General features: G+C 41.3%; 1 protein-coding gene across 7 annotated transcripts in view; it reads right to left on the reverse strand.

Moving 5' to 3' along the window:
* Window positions 1–14,503, reverse strand: part of PSME3IP1 (proteasome activator subunit 3 interacting protein 1) — a 41,593-nt gene that overhangs the window by 2,012 nt on the left and 25,078 nt on the right. Inside the window, exon 7 of one of the 7 annotated variants that reach the window (XM_089903127.1) lies at window positions 354–13,120. The exons of the other annotated variants lie outside the window; for them this stretch is intronic. Coding sequence (XP_089759253.1) covers window positions 13,014–13,120 — 107 coding nt within the window. The 3' untranslated portion in view covers window positions 354–13,013. Of the gene's footprint in view, window positions 1–353; window positions 13,121–14,503 lie in introns of those variants that run through there. 7 annotated transcript variants of the gene reach the window in all.

The following is a 14,503-nucleotide window of genomic DNA, read 5'->3' on the forward strand; positions in this document are numbered from 1 at the left end:
ACTATTAGGTACATATAACTACCTATTTAGACAACTGTTAAGAAAGCCAAATGCCACAATTCAAAGAGTATCCTAGGACATTTAATTCAGAAGGACCAGCCCCTCTTACCTCTGTAATCCCTGTATTATAGCCAGGAAGGCTGTAGAAGACTGACAGTCCTAATGGCTATCTTCTCCTTATCCATATTCTCCTCAGACTATAAGTCTCTGGAGGACAAGGGCTCCTTCTTCTCTATCCCATCCCCTGGGCATAGAGCAGACGGCCTGGCACAGAGCAGGCCAACATTCACAATGTGTGAGAATGCAGGAAAATGCATAACAGAGTTTCACTGCAAATGGCTAAATTTTGGGGGTGGGAGTGGGGGTGGGGGAAATGTGAAAATTTGGGACATAACATCAAATTAAAAACCATTCATTTACCTGAACATTCATTGTATTACTATTTTCACACATACAAGGATACTTTCAGTATTCTGTGAGAAAAATTGGGTTGTTTAAAAAAAAAAAACAAAAAACCCTGATATCATAAGGGTATGAATCAGTTACTTGGAAAAGTAATTTATGTGAAGTTACTCAGTGAAATGTGTCCTTTTATTAAGTATTTCAAGGGTGAACTGAATTTTAGGGTCTATCTTAGAAAAGAAAGATCAAGTTCTGAGTACCTCTGGAGGACTAGAGCCGGCCTAAGGGGAGGATGGAAGCCAGCCACAGAAATGTAACCCAAGGAATCTGGACGACAGGAGCATTAGCAGAGTTTAAGCAAAAGGACCAAATCTCCCAATTATCTAGGAAGTTTCAAGAAAGAAAAGAGATTGCAACTCAAACAAATTTCATTCCAAAAGCAGTTAACTGGGACTTCCCTGGCAGTCCAGTGGTTAAGACTTTGCCTTCCAGTGTAGGAGGCAAATTTGGCAATATTTTTCTAAGTTACAAATGTATATCTGACTCAATAATTCTCCTTCTAAGCATTTAACCTGACATATTACAAATGTGAACAATGATCCATGTACAGGGTTATTTAATGAAACATCATAATAGAGAAAGAATGGAAACAATCTAAATGTTCATCAATAAAAAACGAAATAAATATACTATGGTACAACCATACAATGGATTACTACACAGCCTTAAAAAGGAATGAAGAAGCTCTTTATGCACAGGTATGCTATGATTCCCAAGGTAAGTAAGCAATGAACAGAAGAGTATGTTAATTAAAATAATGATGATGGGCCTTCCATGGTGGCGCAGCGGTTGAGAGTCCGCCTACCGATGCAGGGGACACAGGTTCGTGCCCGGGTCCGGGAAGATCCCACATGCCGCGGAGCGGCTAGGCCCGTGAGCCATGGCCACTGAGCCTGTGTGTCTGGAGCCTGTGCTCTGCAACAGGAGAGGCCACAACAGTGAGAGGCCCATGTACCGCAAAAAAAAAAAAAAAAAAAATGATGATGATAGGAAATGCAAAACAACATATTAAGTAAATCTTGCCAAAAAATCAACGTGAATTGACCAAGCTCTAGACCTAATTACCATTTTATAGGAAACACAGGATATAAAGGAATCCCATGGGGATGCAATTAGCAAAATCTAGAGTGCAGGAAACTCCACAGGGAAGAGGCCCAGTTCCTTCGCAAGTAAAATATAAATGAAACAAAAAATAAATTAAGAAAGAGGAAGAACCCATAGGTTAGATGAGACTGAAAAGGCAGATTAGCCTACTGTTAAGATGCCATAAAATGGCAATATTCCCAAACTGATCTACAGATTCAAGCAATCCCTATCAAAATCCCAGCTGCGTGAATTGACAAGTTCATCCCAAAATTCATATGGAAATGCAAGGGACCTCAAATAGCAAAACAATATTGAAAAAGAACACACTTGGAGGACTGATACTTCCTGGTTTCAAAACTTACTACAAAGCTAGAATGATCAAAACTGTGTGGTAGGGAATTCCCTGGCAGTCCCGTGGTTAGGACTCCATGCTCTCACTGCCCAGGGCCTGGGTTCAATCTCTGGTCAGGGAACTAAGATCCCACAAGCCGTGCAGCATGGCCAAAAAATAAAACAAAACAAAAACAAACAAACAAAAACAAAACTGTGTGGTGATGGCATAAGGATAGACATACAAATCAATGGAAGAGAAAAGTTAGTCCAGAAATAAACCCAAACATGCTGTTCAACTGATTTTCAACAAAGTGTCATGACAATTCAGTGGGAGAAAAAACAGTCCTTTCAACAAATTATTGAGTCAAAAAATTAACACAAAATGGGTCAAAGATCAAAATGTAAGAGTTAAAACTATAAAACTCTTTGAAAAAAATGTAAGCGTAAATCTTCATGACCATGAATTAGGCAAACTGTTTCTTAGATATGACACTTAAAGTACAAGCAACCAAAGAAAAAATAAATTGATGTCATCAAAATGTAGAACTTTTGTGCTCCAAAGAACACTATCAAGAAAGTGAAAGTACAACCCACAGAGAGACAATATTTATAAATCATCTATCTGACAAGTGTCTAGCATCCAGAACATATAAAGAACACTTACAACTCAAAAATAAAAAGACAAATAACCCAATTTTAAAATAGGCTCAGGATATGAGTAGATATTTCTCTAAAGAAGATAAAAAAATGGCCATTAAGTACACAATGCCAACGTCATTAGGGAAACTCCAATCAGAACCACAATAAAGTATCACTTCACACCCAATGGATGGATATAAGAAACACAGTAACAACTGTTGATAAGGATGTAAAGAAACTGAAACCCTCATATACTGCTGGTAGAATATAAAAATGGTGCAGCTACAGTGGAAAACAGTGTGGCTGTTCCTCAAAAAGTTAAACATAGATTTACTGTATGACCCAGCAATTCCACTCTTAGATATATACCCAAGAGAACTGAAAACAGTTTTTCACACAAAAACTTGGACTTGAATGTTCATAGCAGCATGGTTTGTAACAGCCCAAATGTGGAAATAACCCAAATGTTCATCAATTGACGAGTGGACAAAAAGGTAGCATACCATAAAATGGGATATTATTCAGCTGTAAAAAGCACTGATACATGCCACACAACATGAACTATGAAAACATTATGTTACGTGAAAAGAAGTCAGACACAAAAGGCCCTATATTGCATGATTTCATTTATAAAAAATGTCCAGAAAAGGCAAATCCATAGAGACAGAAGTTGACTGGTGGTTGCTAGTGGCTGTGGAGAGGGAAGAATGGGGAATAACTGCTAATGGTCACGGAGCTTCTTTTTGCAGTGATGAAAATGTTCTGGAATTAGATAGTGGTGATAAATACACATTCTTCTGAACATATTAAAAACCACTGAACTGCATCCTTTAAAAGGGTGAATTTTATGGTATGTGGATTATATCTCAATCTTTTTTTTTAAGCCATATAAGCCAAATACAATGTCTAATCCTTCCTTGGATACTACTTTTTAAAAAAAACAATTGTCGGATTGGAATAAAAATGGTGGAGTAGCAGGATGTAGAACTCAAGCTCTTCCTGCAAATATATCAAGAATACATCTACAAATGGAACAATTCTCATAGATCACCTACTGAACACTAGCAGAAGACCTCAAACACCTGAAAGGACAAAAAAGATCTCCATGTAACCAGGTAGGACAAAAGGAAAAAAAAAAGAGAGAGAGAGAAAGTAGGATGGGTCTGGCACCCCTGGGAGGGAGCTGAAGGAAAGTAGAGGTTCCCACACCCTGGGAAGTCCCCTCATGGGCGGGGAGATCAGCTGGGACAAAAAAGAAGCTTCAGAGGCTCAGAAGGAGAGCGCAACAACTAGGTAGTGGCAGGCAGGACAGAGAGAGACCTACACAGTCTGTGTCACCACTCTGCACATCCCAGCCTGAGAGGCATGTCCACTGGTATGGGCAGGGGATGGGTGCTGGAACACAGGGTTTAGAGGACAGACCTGGGGAGAAGACTGCTGTTGGCTGTGTGGAGACAGCCGGAAGGGGCTGGAGTGTGGGGTGTTGCAACCAGGAGTGTTGGTGGCAGAACCCTGGGCTGCCAGAGAAGCGAAGCGAGATTGTTAAGTGGCATGCAAAAGGAAGGGGTGGGGCCAACATTGCAGCCTCTTTCCCCACCTGCCGTCTCCTGCTTCCTTGGGCTCCATGCGGGGCCCCACCCCAGGCCAGCTCATGCATTAAAGCTGCTCCGGCCCCCTCCCACCAGAGCAGGCTCGCAAGCTCCGGCCGCTGCCTCAGTGGTCTTGGGAACAGATGCCAGTGGGTTGCCCACATGCAGAGGTGGGGCTGAAATTACAGCTGAGCCCCAGGAGTCGTGCAACTTAGGAAGCAGAGCTGAAATCTCTCCCCACGGCCGTGCAAACCGCAGATTACACTGCCGGCTTTGTGAATTCAGTGCCTGCGGAACATCTGAACGGACAGCTGGTGCTCCTGTGGCTGGGACAGGTCTGGCCTTAGCAGCTATGGGCTTTGAGGGCGCGTACACACAGGGGTCTGAGCTGCCTCCATAGCTCCCGTAGCAGGTCAAGGCGTGCAACTACTGCAGTCCTGGGACACGACTTCAGTGGATCTGCACTGGTGGTCTTGTGAAAACAAAGTCTGAGAGGCACCAGGGCCAAGTGCCGGTATACCCACAACTGAGGTGGGGCCTAGGGCAGTGCCAACAACAGTGTACTCTGTGAGCCCACACAACGGATGAAAGGTGACAAAACAGAGCACACTCACAGGTGAACGGCTCCAGCGGAGGAATACTCAGTGGCTCCTCTCCCAGTGGAAGCACTCCGATCCCGCCTACCTCACACCACAGATCAGAAACACAGCTCAGAAATGGAGCTGGGGGCTTCTACTCCAACAACTAGGGAGCAGGCCCTACCCTGGACAGGGCAGTGACAACCACAGAGCAAAGAGGAGGCCCGCTCAATAGTCAGTGCAGGCTCTAATTACCACAGCATCAGCCACACCTCCTAGCAAGGGGATAATGGCCTGCATACACTGAGAAAAGAGGTGGCAAGCATCCATACTAAAAGCAGCCCTCACACCAAAAAATATTAAACCCACAGAGGCTATACGGGGATGTTCCCACTTAAAAATAGCCCTCTAAGACCACAGTAGATAATTGTTTCTCCTAAACTCATAGAGCAAGAGAAATATAAGTAAAATGAAGAAGCAGGGGAACCACTCCCAATTAAAAGATCAAGAGAATTCCCACAAAAGAATAAACAATTAAACAGACATCTTCAGTCTAATACACACCAAGTTCAAAAAGGAGATAATGAAAATACTGAAGGAATTAAGAAAGGCTATCAATAGAAATGTAGATTACTGTAAAAAGGAACTAGAAACTATAAGGAGAAGCCAAGAAAAATCAGAGAATTCATTTGAAGAGATGAAAGCTGAAAGGCTATGAATAGTAGAATGAATAATGCAGAAGAACGAATAAGTGATCTAGAAGATAGAATAATGGAAATCACCTAATTAGAACAGCAGACAAAAACCCAAATGAAAAAAAAATGAAAGCAATATAAGAGACCTATGGGATAATATAAAGCATGCCAATCTATGCATAATAGGGATCCCATAAGAAGAAGAAACAGAAGAGGGGATTGAAAATGAAGAAATTACAGCTGAAAACTTCCCAAACCTGAAGAAGGAAACAGATATCCAGATACAGAAAGCATAGAGGATCCTGAACAAGGTAAACCCAAACAGACCTACACCAAGACGTATTATAATAAAAATGGCAAAAGTTAAAGAGATGATTCTAAAGGCAGCAAGAGAAAAACAAAGAATCACAAGGGAACACCCATAAGGGTACCAGCTGACTTCTCTACAGAAACATTGCAGGCCAGAAGGGAATGGCAAGATATATTCAAAGCCCTGAAAGGGAAAAATCTGCAACCTAGGATACTCTACCCAGAAAGATTATCATTTAGAACAGAGGGAGAGACAAAGAATTTCCCAGACAAGTAAAAACTAAAAGAATACAGCAATACTGACATTATCCTAAAGGAAATATTGAAAGGTCTTCTCTAAATAGAAAGTAGTAAGAATCTATAGGAAAGAGAAAATCACAATTGGAAAGTAAATCACATAAATAAGACAGTACACAGATTAAAAAAAAAACCAAAAAATTTCTGTGAAAGTGATGATAACCACAATGAACAGCAAAAGGATGAACATGAAGATGCAAAAGGGGACATTAAAATCATAATATGTGGGGGAGGAGAGTAAGAAAATGTAGATTTTTTTTTTTTCTAGAATGTGTTTGGGCCTATATGACTACCGGTCTAAAGCAAGTAGACATACGAAGGGGTTAACATGCTTGAAAAACAGGGCAACCACAACTCAAAAACATACAATAGATTCACAAAACCAAAAAGAACAGAAGCATAATACGAAAGAAAATCATCAAACCACAAAAGGAAAAACAAAAAGAGACAAAGAAGAATTATAAAATCAACAGGAAGACAAGGTTTAAAATGGCAATGAATACATATCTATCATTAATTATCTTAAATGTCAATGGACTAAATTCTCCAATCAAAAGACACAGTGATCATCCAAACTGAAAATAAATAAGGGAGCCTGAACCAAGGCGGTGGAATAGAAGGACATGCGCTCACTCCCTCTTGTGAGAACACCAGAATCACAACTAACTGCTGGACAATCATCGACAAGAAGACACTGGAACTCACCAAAAGAGATACCCCACATCCAAAGACAAAGGAGAAGCCACAATGAGACGGGAGGAGGGGCGCAATCACAGTAAAATCAAATCCCATAACTGCTAGGTGGGTGACTCACAGACTGGAGAACATTTATACCACAGAAGTCCACTCACTGGAGTGAAGGTTCTGAGCCCCACGTCAGACTTCCCAACCTGGGGGGCCGGTAACGGGAGAAGGAATTCCTAGAGAATCAGACTTTGAAGGTCAGTGGGATTTGATTGCAGGACTTGGACAGGACTGGGGGAAACAGAGACTCCACTCTTGGAGGGCACACACAAAGTAGTGTGTGCATCGGGACCCAGGGGAAGGAGCAGTGAACCCAGGGTAGAATGAACCAGACCTACCTGCTAGTGTTGGAGGGTCTCCTGCAGAGGCGGGGGGTGGCTGTGGCTCACCACGGGGACAAGAACACTGGCAGCAGAAGTTCTGGGAAGTACTCCTTGGCGTGAGCCCTCCCAGAGTCGGCCATTAGCCCCACCAAAGAACCCAGGTAGGCTCCAGTGTTGGGTTGCCTCAGGCCAAACAACCAACAGGGAGGGAACCCAGCCCCACCCATCAACAGACAAGCAGATTAAAGTTTTACTGAGGTCTGTCCACCAGAGCAACAGTCAGCTCTACCCACCACCAGTCCCTCCCATCAGGAAGCTTGTACAAGACTAAGTCTTAGATAGCCTCATCCAACAGAGGGCAGAGAGCAGAAGCAAAAAGAACTACAATCCTGCAGCCTGTGGAACAAAAGCCACATTCACAGAAAGATAGACAAGATGAAAAGGCAGAGGGCTATGTACCAGATGAAGGAACAAGATAAAACCCCAGAAAAACAACTAAATGAAGTGGAGATAGGCAATCTTCCAGAAAAAGAATTCAGAATAATGATAGTGAAGATGATCCAGGACCTCGGAAAAACAATGGAGGCAAAGATCAAGAAGATGCAAGAAATGTTTAACAAACACCTAGAAGAATTAAAGAACAAACAAACAGAGATGAACAATACAATAACTGAAATGAAAACTACACTAGAAGGAATCAATAGCAGAATAACTGAGGCAGAAGAACGGATAAGTGACCTGGAAGACAGAATGGTGGAATTCACTGCTGCGGAACAGAATAAAGAAAAAAGAATGAAAATAAATGAAGACAGCCAAGAGACCTCTGGGACAACATTAAACGTAACAACATTCGCATTACAGGGGTCCCAGAAGGAGAAGAGAGAGAGAAAGGACCTGAGAAAATATCTGAAGAGATTATAGTCGAAAACTTCCCTAACACAGGAAAGGAAATAGCCACCCAAGTCCAGGAAGTGCAGCGAGTCCCATACAGAATAAACCCAAGGACAAACATGCCGAGACATACAGTAATCAAACTGGCAAAAATTAAAGACAAAGAAAAATTATTGAAAACAGCTAGGGAAAAATGACAAATAACATACAAGGGAACTCCCATAATGTTAACAGGTGATTTCTCAACAGAAACTCTACAAGCCAGAAGGGAGTGGCATGATATACTTAAAGTGATGAAAGGGAAGAACCTACAACCAAGATTACTCTACCCGGCAAGGATCTCATTCAGATTCGATGGAGAAATCAAAAGCTTTATAGACAAGCAAAAGTTAAGAGAATTCAGCACCACCAAACCAGCTCTACAACAAATGTTAAAGGAACTTCTGTAAGTGGGAAACACAAGAGAAGAAAAGGACCTACAAAAACAAACCCAAGGGGCTCCCCTGGTGGCGCGGTGGTTGAGAGTCTGCCTGCCGATGCAGGGGACACGGGTTCGTGCCCCTGTCCGGGAGGATCCCATGTGCCACGGAGCGGCGGGGCCCGTGAGCCATGGCCGCTGGGCCTGCATGTCCGGAGCCTGTGCTCTGCAGCGGGAGAGGCCACAACAGTGAGAGGCCCGCGTACCACACACACACACACACACACACACAAAAACCAAAACAATTAAGAAAATGGTCATAGGAACATACATATCAATAATTACCTTAAACGTGAAAGGATTAAATGCTCCCACCAAAAGACAGATTTGCTGAATGGATACAAAAACAAGACCCATATATATGCTGTCTACAAGAGACCCACTTTAGACCTAGGGACACATACAGACTGCAAGTGAGGGGATGGAAAAAGATATTCCATGCAAATGGAAATCAAAAGAAAGCTGGAGTAGCAATACTCATCGGATAAAATAGACTTTAAAATAAAGAATGTTACAAGAGACGAGGAAGGACACTACATAATGATCAAGGGATCAATCCAAAAAGAAGATATAACAATTATAAATATATATGCACCCAACATAGGAGCACCTCAATACATAAGGCAACTGCTAACAGCTGTAAAAGAGGAAATCAACAGTAACACAGTAACAGTGGGGGACTTTAACACCTCACTTATACCAATGGACAGATCATTCAAAATGAAAATAAGGAAACAGAAGCTTTAAATGACACAATAGACCAGATAGGTTTAATTGATATTTACAGGACATTCCATCCAAAAACAGCAGATTACACTTTCTTCTCAAGTGCACACATTCTCCAGGATAGATCACATCTTGGGTCACAAATAAAGCCTCAGTAAATTTAAGAAAATTGAAATCGTATCAACCATCTTTTCTGACCACAACGCTATGAGATTAGAAATGAATTACAGGGAAAAAACCGTAAAAAACACAAACACATGGAGGCTAAACAATATGTTACTAAATAACCAAGAGATCACTGTAGAAATCAAAGAGGAAATCAAAAAATACCTAGAGACAAATGACAATGAAAACACGATGATCCAAAACCTATGGGATGGAGCAAAAGCATGGGTAGAATGGGTATCATCAGAAAATCTACAAACAACAAATGCTGGAGAGGGTGTGGAGAAAAGGGAACCCTCTTGCACTGTTGGTGGGAATGTAAATTGATACAGCCACTATGGAGAACAGTATGGAGGTTCCTTAAAAGACTAAAAATAGAATTACCATATGATCCAGCAATCCCACTACTGGGCATATACCCAGAGAAAACTATAATTCAAAAAGACACATGCACCCCAATGTTCATTGCAGCACTATTTACAATAGCCAGGTCATGGAAGCAACCTAAATGCCCATCAACAGACGAATGGATAAAGAAGATGTGGCACATATATACAATGGAATATTACTCAGCCATAAAAAGGAACGAAATTGGGTCATTTGTTGAGACGTGGATGGATCTGGAGACTGTCATACAGAGTGAAGTAAGTCAGAAAGAGAAAAACAAATATCGTATATTAACGTATGTATGTGGAACCTAGAAAAATGGTACAGATGAACCGGTTTGCAGGGCAGAAATTGAGACACAGAGGTAGAGGACAAACGTATGGACACCAAGGGGGGAAAGCCACAGGGGGGTCAGAATGGTGGTGTTGATGAATTGGGTGATTGGGACTGACATGTATACACTGATGTGTATAAAACTGATGACTAATAAGAACCTGCTGTATAAAAATATAAATTAAATTTTAAAAATTTTTTAAAAAAGGCACAGAGTGGCAGATTGGATAAAAAAACAAGAGCCTACAATATGCTGCTTACAAAGGACACACTTCAGGGCAAAGGACACACAGATTAAAAGTGAGGGCATGGAAAAACATCTTTTATGCAAACAGAAATGACGAGATAGCGGGGGTCACAATACTCAGAGAAAATAGACTTTAAGACAAAGATAAAGAAGGACACTACATAATGATAAAAGGATCAATAAAAGGAGAGGATATTATACTTTTCAACATATATGTACCCAACATAGGAGCACCAAAATACATAAAACATATACTAACAGACATAAAGGGAGAAACTGACAGGAATACAACAATAGTAGGAGACTTTAACACCCCACTCATATCAATGGACAGATCTTCGAGACAAAAAAATCAATAAAACAACAGAGATCCTAAATGATAGAACAGTTAGACTTAAATGATATATTCAGGACATTACATCCAAAAAAAGCAGAATACACATTCTTTTCAAGTGCACATGGAACATTCTCTAGGGTTGACTTGGGCACAAAACAAGCCTAAACAAATTTAAGAGTACAGAAATTATTTCAAGCATCTTTTCTGACCACAATAGCATGAAACCAAAAATCAACCACTGAAAAAGAAAGAAAAACAAAACAAAACAAAAAAACAATTACGTGGAGACTAAACAACATGCTACTAAAAAAACCAATGGATCAACAATGAAAGCAAAGAAGAAATTTAACAATACCTTGAGGCAAATGACAATGAAAACACAACCATACAAAATCCATGGGATGCAGCAAAAGCAGTTCTCAGAAGGAAGTTCATAGCAATATAGGGGCCTTCTTTAAGAAACAAGAAAAATCTCAAATAAACACCATAGTCCACCACCTAAAAGAATTAGAAAAAAAAGAACAAACAAAACCTAAAGTCAGCAGAAGGAAGGAGATAAGAAAGATCAGAGAGGAAATAAATAAAATAGAACTTAAAAAAACAATAGAAAAAATTCAATAAAACCAAGAGCTGGTTCTTTGAACGGGTAAACAAAATTGACAAACCTCTGGTCACGCTCGACAAGAAGAAAAGAGAGAAGACCCAAATAAACGAAATAAGAAGTGAAAGCAGAGAAATCACAACAGATATCACAGAAGTGCAACAAACCATAAGAGAATACTGTGAACAATTATATGCCAACAAATTTGACAACCTTGAAGAAATGTTCAACTTTCCTACAAATATACAGGCCACCAAAACTGAATCAAGAAGAAACAGATAACTTGAGCAGACCAGTCACTAGAAATGAAATAAAATCTGTAATAAAGAAAAAATCCCTACAAACAAAAGTCCAGGACCAGACGGCTTCACTGGGAAATTCTACCAAACATACAAAGAAGAACTTATAGCAATCATTCTCAAACTCTTCCAAAAAACTGAAGAGGAAGGAACACTCCCAATGGGGTGACATTCTATGAAGCCACCGTCACCTGGATAACAAAACCAGACAAAGACACTACAAAAAAAGAAAATTACAGGCGAATATCCTTTTTTTGGAAATGTTCTGATTTTTAAAAAATTTTTATTTATTTATTTATTTGGGGCTGTGTTGGGTCTTCATTTCTGTGTGAGGGCTTTCTCTAGTTGTGGCAAGTGGGGGCCACTCTTCATCACAGTGCGCGGGCCTCTCACTATCGTGGCCTCTCCTGTTGCGGAGCACAGGCTCCAGACGTGCAGGCTGAGTAGCTGTGGCTCACGGGCTTAGTTGCTCTGCAGCATGTGGGATCCTTCCAGACCAGGGCTTGAACCCGTGTCCCCTGCATTAGCAGGCAGATTCTCAACCACTGCGCCACCAGGGAAGCCCCCAGGCGAATCTTTGATGAATACAGACACAAAAATTCTCAACAAAATATTAGCAAACCAAATCCAAAAACACATAAAAAAGGTCATACACCACGACCAAGTTGGATTCATCCCAGGGTCACAAGGATGGTTCAACATACTCAAATCAGTATGTGGGACTTCGCTGGTGGTGCAGTGGTTGAGAATCCGCCTGCCAATGCAGGGGACACAGGTTCGAGCCCTGGTCCGGGAAGATCCCACATGCTGCAGAGCAACTAAACCCACACGCCACAACTACTGAGCCTGTGCACCACAACTACTGAAGCCCGCATGCCTAGAGCCAACGAAGTTAGAACACACCCTCACACCATACACAAAAATAAACTCAAAATGGCTTAAAGAATTAAATATAAGACAAGACACCATAAAGCTCTTAGAAGAAAACACAGGCAAAACACTCTCTGACATAAATCGTACCAATGTTTTCTTAGGTCAGTCTCCCAAGGCAATAGAAATAAAAGCAAAAATTAAAAAATGGGACCTAATCAAACCTATAAGCTTTTGCACAACAAAGGAAACCATAAATAAAACGAAAAGACAACCTATGGACTGGGAGAAAATATTTGCAAATGATGTGACGGACAAGGGCTTAATTACCAAAATATACAAACAGCTCACACAACCAAACAACAAAACAACCCAATCCAAAAATGGGCAGAAGACTTAAACAGACATTTCTCCAAAGAAGACATACAGACATGAAAAGATGCTCAACAGCACTAATTATTAGAGAAATACAAATCAAACCTACAATGAGGTACCACCTCACACTGGTCAGAGTAGCCATCATTAAAAAGTCTACAAATAACAGGGCTTCCCTGGTGGTGCAGTGGTTGAGAGTCTGCCTGCTGATGCAGGGGACACGAGTTCATGCCCCGGTCCGGGAAGATCTCACATGCCACGGAGCAGCTGGGCCTGTGAGCCATGGCCGCTGAGCCTACGCGTCCAGAGCCTGTGCTCCACAACGGGAGAGGCCACAGCAGGGAGGGGCCCGCGTACTGCAAAAAAAAAAAAAAAGTCTACAAATAACAAATGCTGGAGAGGGTGTGGAGAAGAGGAAACCTTCCTACACTGTTGGTGGGAATGTAAACTGGTACAGCCACTATGGGAAACAGTATGGTGGCGCGTGTGTGCGCGCGCGCGCGCACACACACACACACACGCGCGCGCGCGCGCGCAATGGAATATTACTTGGCCGTAAAAAAGATGAAATAAAGCCATTTGCAGCAACATGGGTGAACCCAGAGATTATCGTACTAAGTGAAGTAAGTCAGAAAGGGAAAGACAAACACCACATGATATTACTTATATGTGGAATCTAAGATATGGCACACACCAGCATAACTATGAAACAACAACAGACTCAGATATAGAGAACAGATTTGTGGCTGCCAAGGGTAAGGCGGGATGGGGGAGGGACGGATTGGGAGTTTGGGATTAGCAGAGGCAAACTATTAATATGTAGCATGGATAAACAACAAGGTCCTATTATATAGTACAGGGAACTATATTCAATATCCTGTGACCAACCATAATGGAAAAGAATATGAAAAATATATATGTATAACTGAGTCACTTTGCTGTACAGAAGAAATTAACACAATATTATAAATCAACTATACTTCAATACAATTTAAAAAAACAAGTGATCACAGTGTTGCATTTGAATCTGAAAAACAAAAATCAACTGTTAAGAAAAAAAATGTATGGGAAAACTGAGGAAGATGAATACTAATCTGATATTTGATAACATTTAGTAATTATTATAATTATTTCAGGTGTGATAATAGTAGTGCAATTATGTTAAAAAAACAAAGAATCCTTATTTTTTTAGGGATACATACAGAAGAATTATAGATGAAATAATTTGATGTCTGAGATTTGCCTCAAAATACTACAGTTGGGAGATTTAAATGAAATAGGATTGGACGGGGAATTCCCTGGCGGTCCAGTGGTTAGGACTCAGCACTTTCACTGCCGTGGCCTGGATTCAATCCCTGGTTGGGGAACTATGATCCCGCAAGCCGTGCAGCGCAGCCAAAAAATAATAATAATAATAAATAATAAATAAAACTTTCTTTAAAAAAAAAAAGAAGATTGGACATGTGTTTAAAATTGTTGGGACTTCCCTGGTGGCGCAGTGGTTAAGAATCCATCTGCCAATGCAGGGGACAAGGGTTCGAGCCCTGGTTTGGGAAGATCCCACATGCCATGGAGCAACTAAGCCGGTGAACCACAACTACTGAGCCTGTGTGCCACAGTTACTGAAGCCTGTGTGCCTAGAGCCCATGCTCCACAGCAAGAGAAGCCACCGCGATGAGAAGCCCACGCACCGCAACGAAGAGTAGCCCCCGCTCACCGCAACTAGAGAAAGCCCGTGC

Source organism: Delphinapterus leucas, chromosome 20 (genome assembly GCF_059928025.1).
Source record: "Delphinapterus leucas isolate spDelLeu-1000000601 "Yukka" chromosome 20, BTC_Dleu_Yukka2, whole genome shotgun sequence".
Classification (NCBI taxonomy): Eukaryota; Metazoa; Chordata; class Mammalia; order Artiodactyla; family Monodontidae; genus Delphinapterus; species Delphinapterus leucas.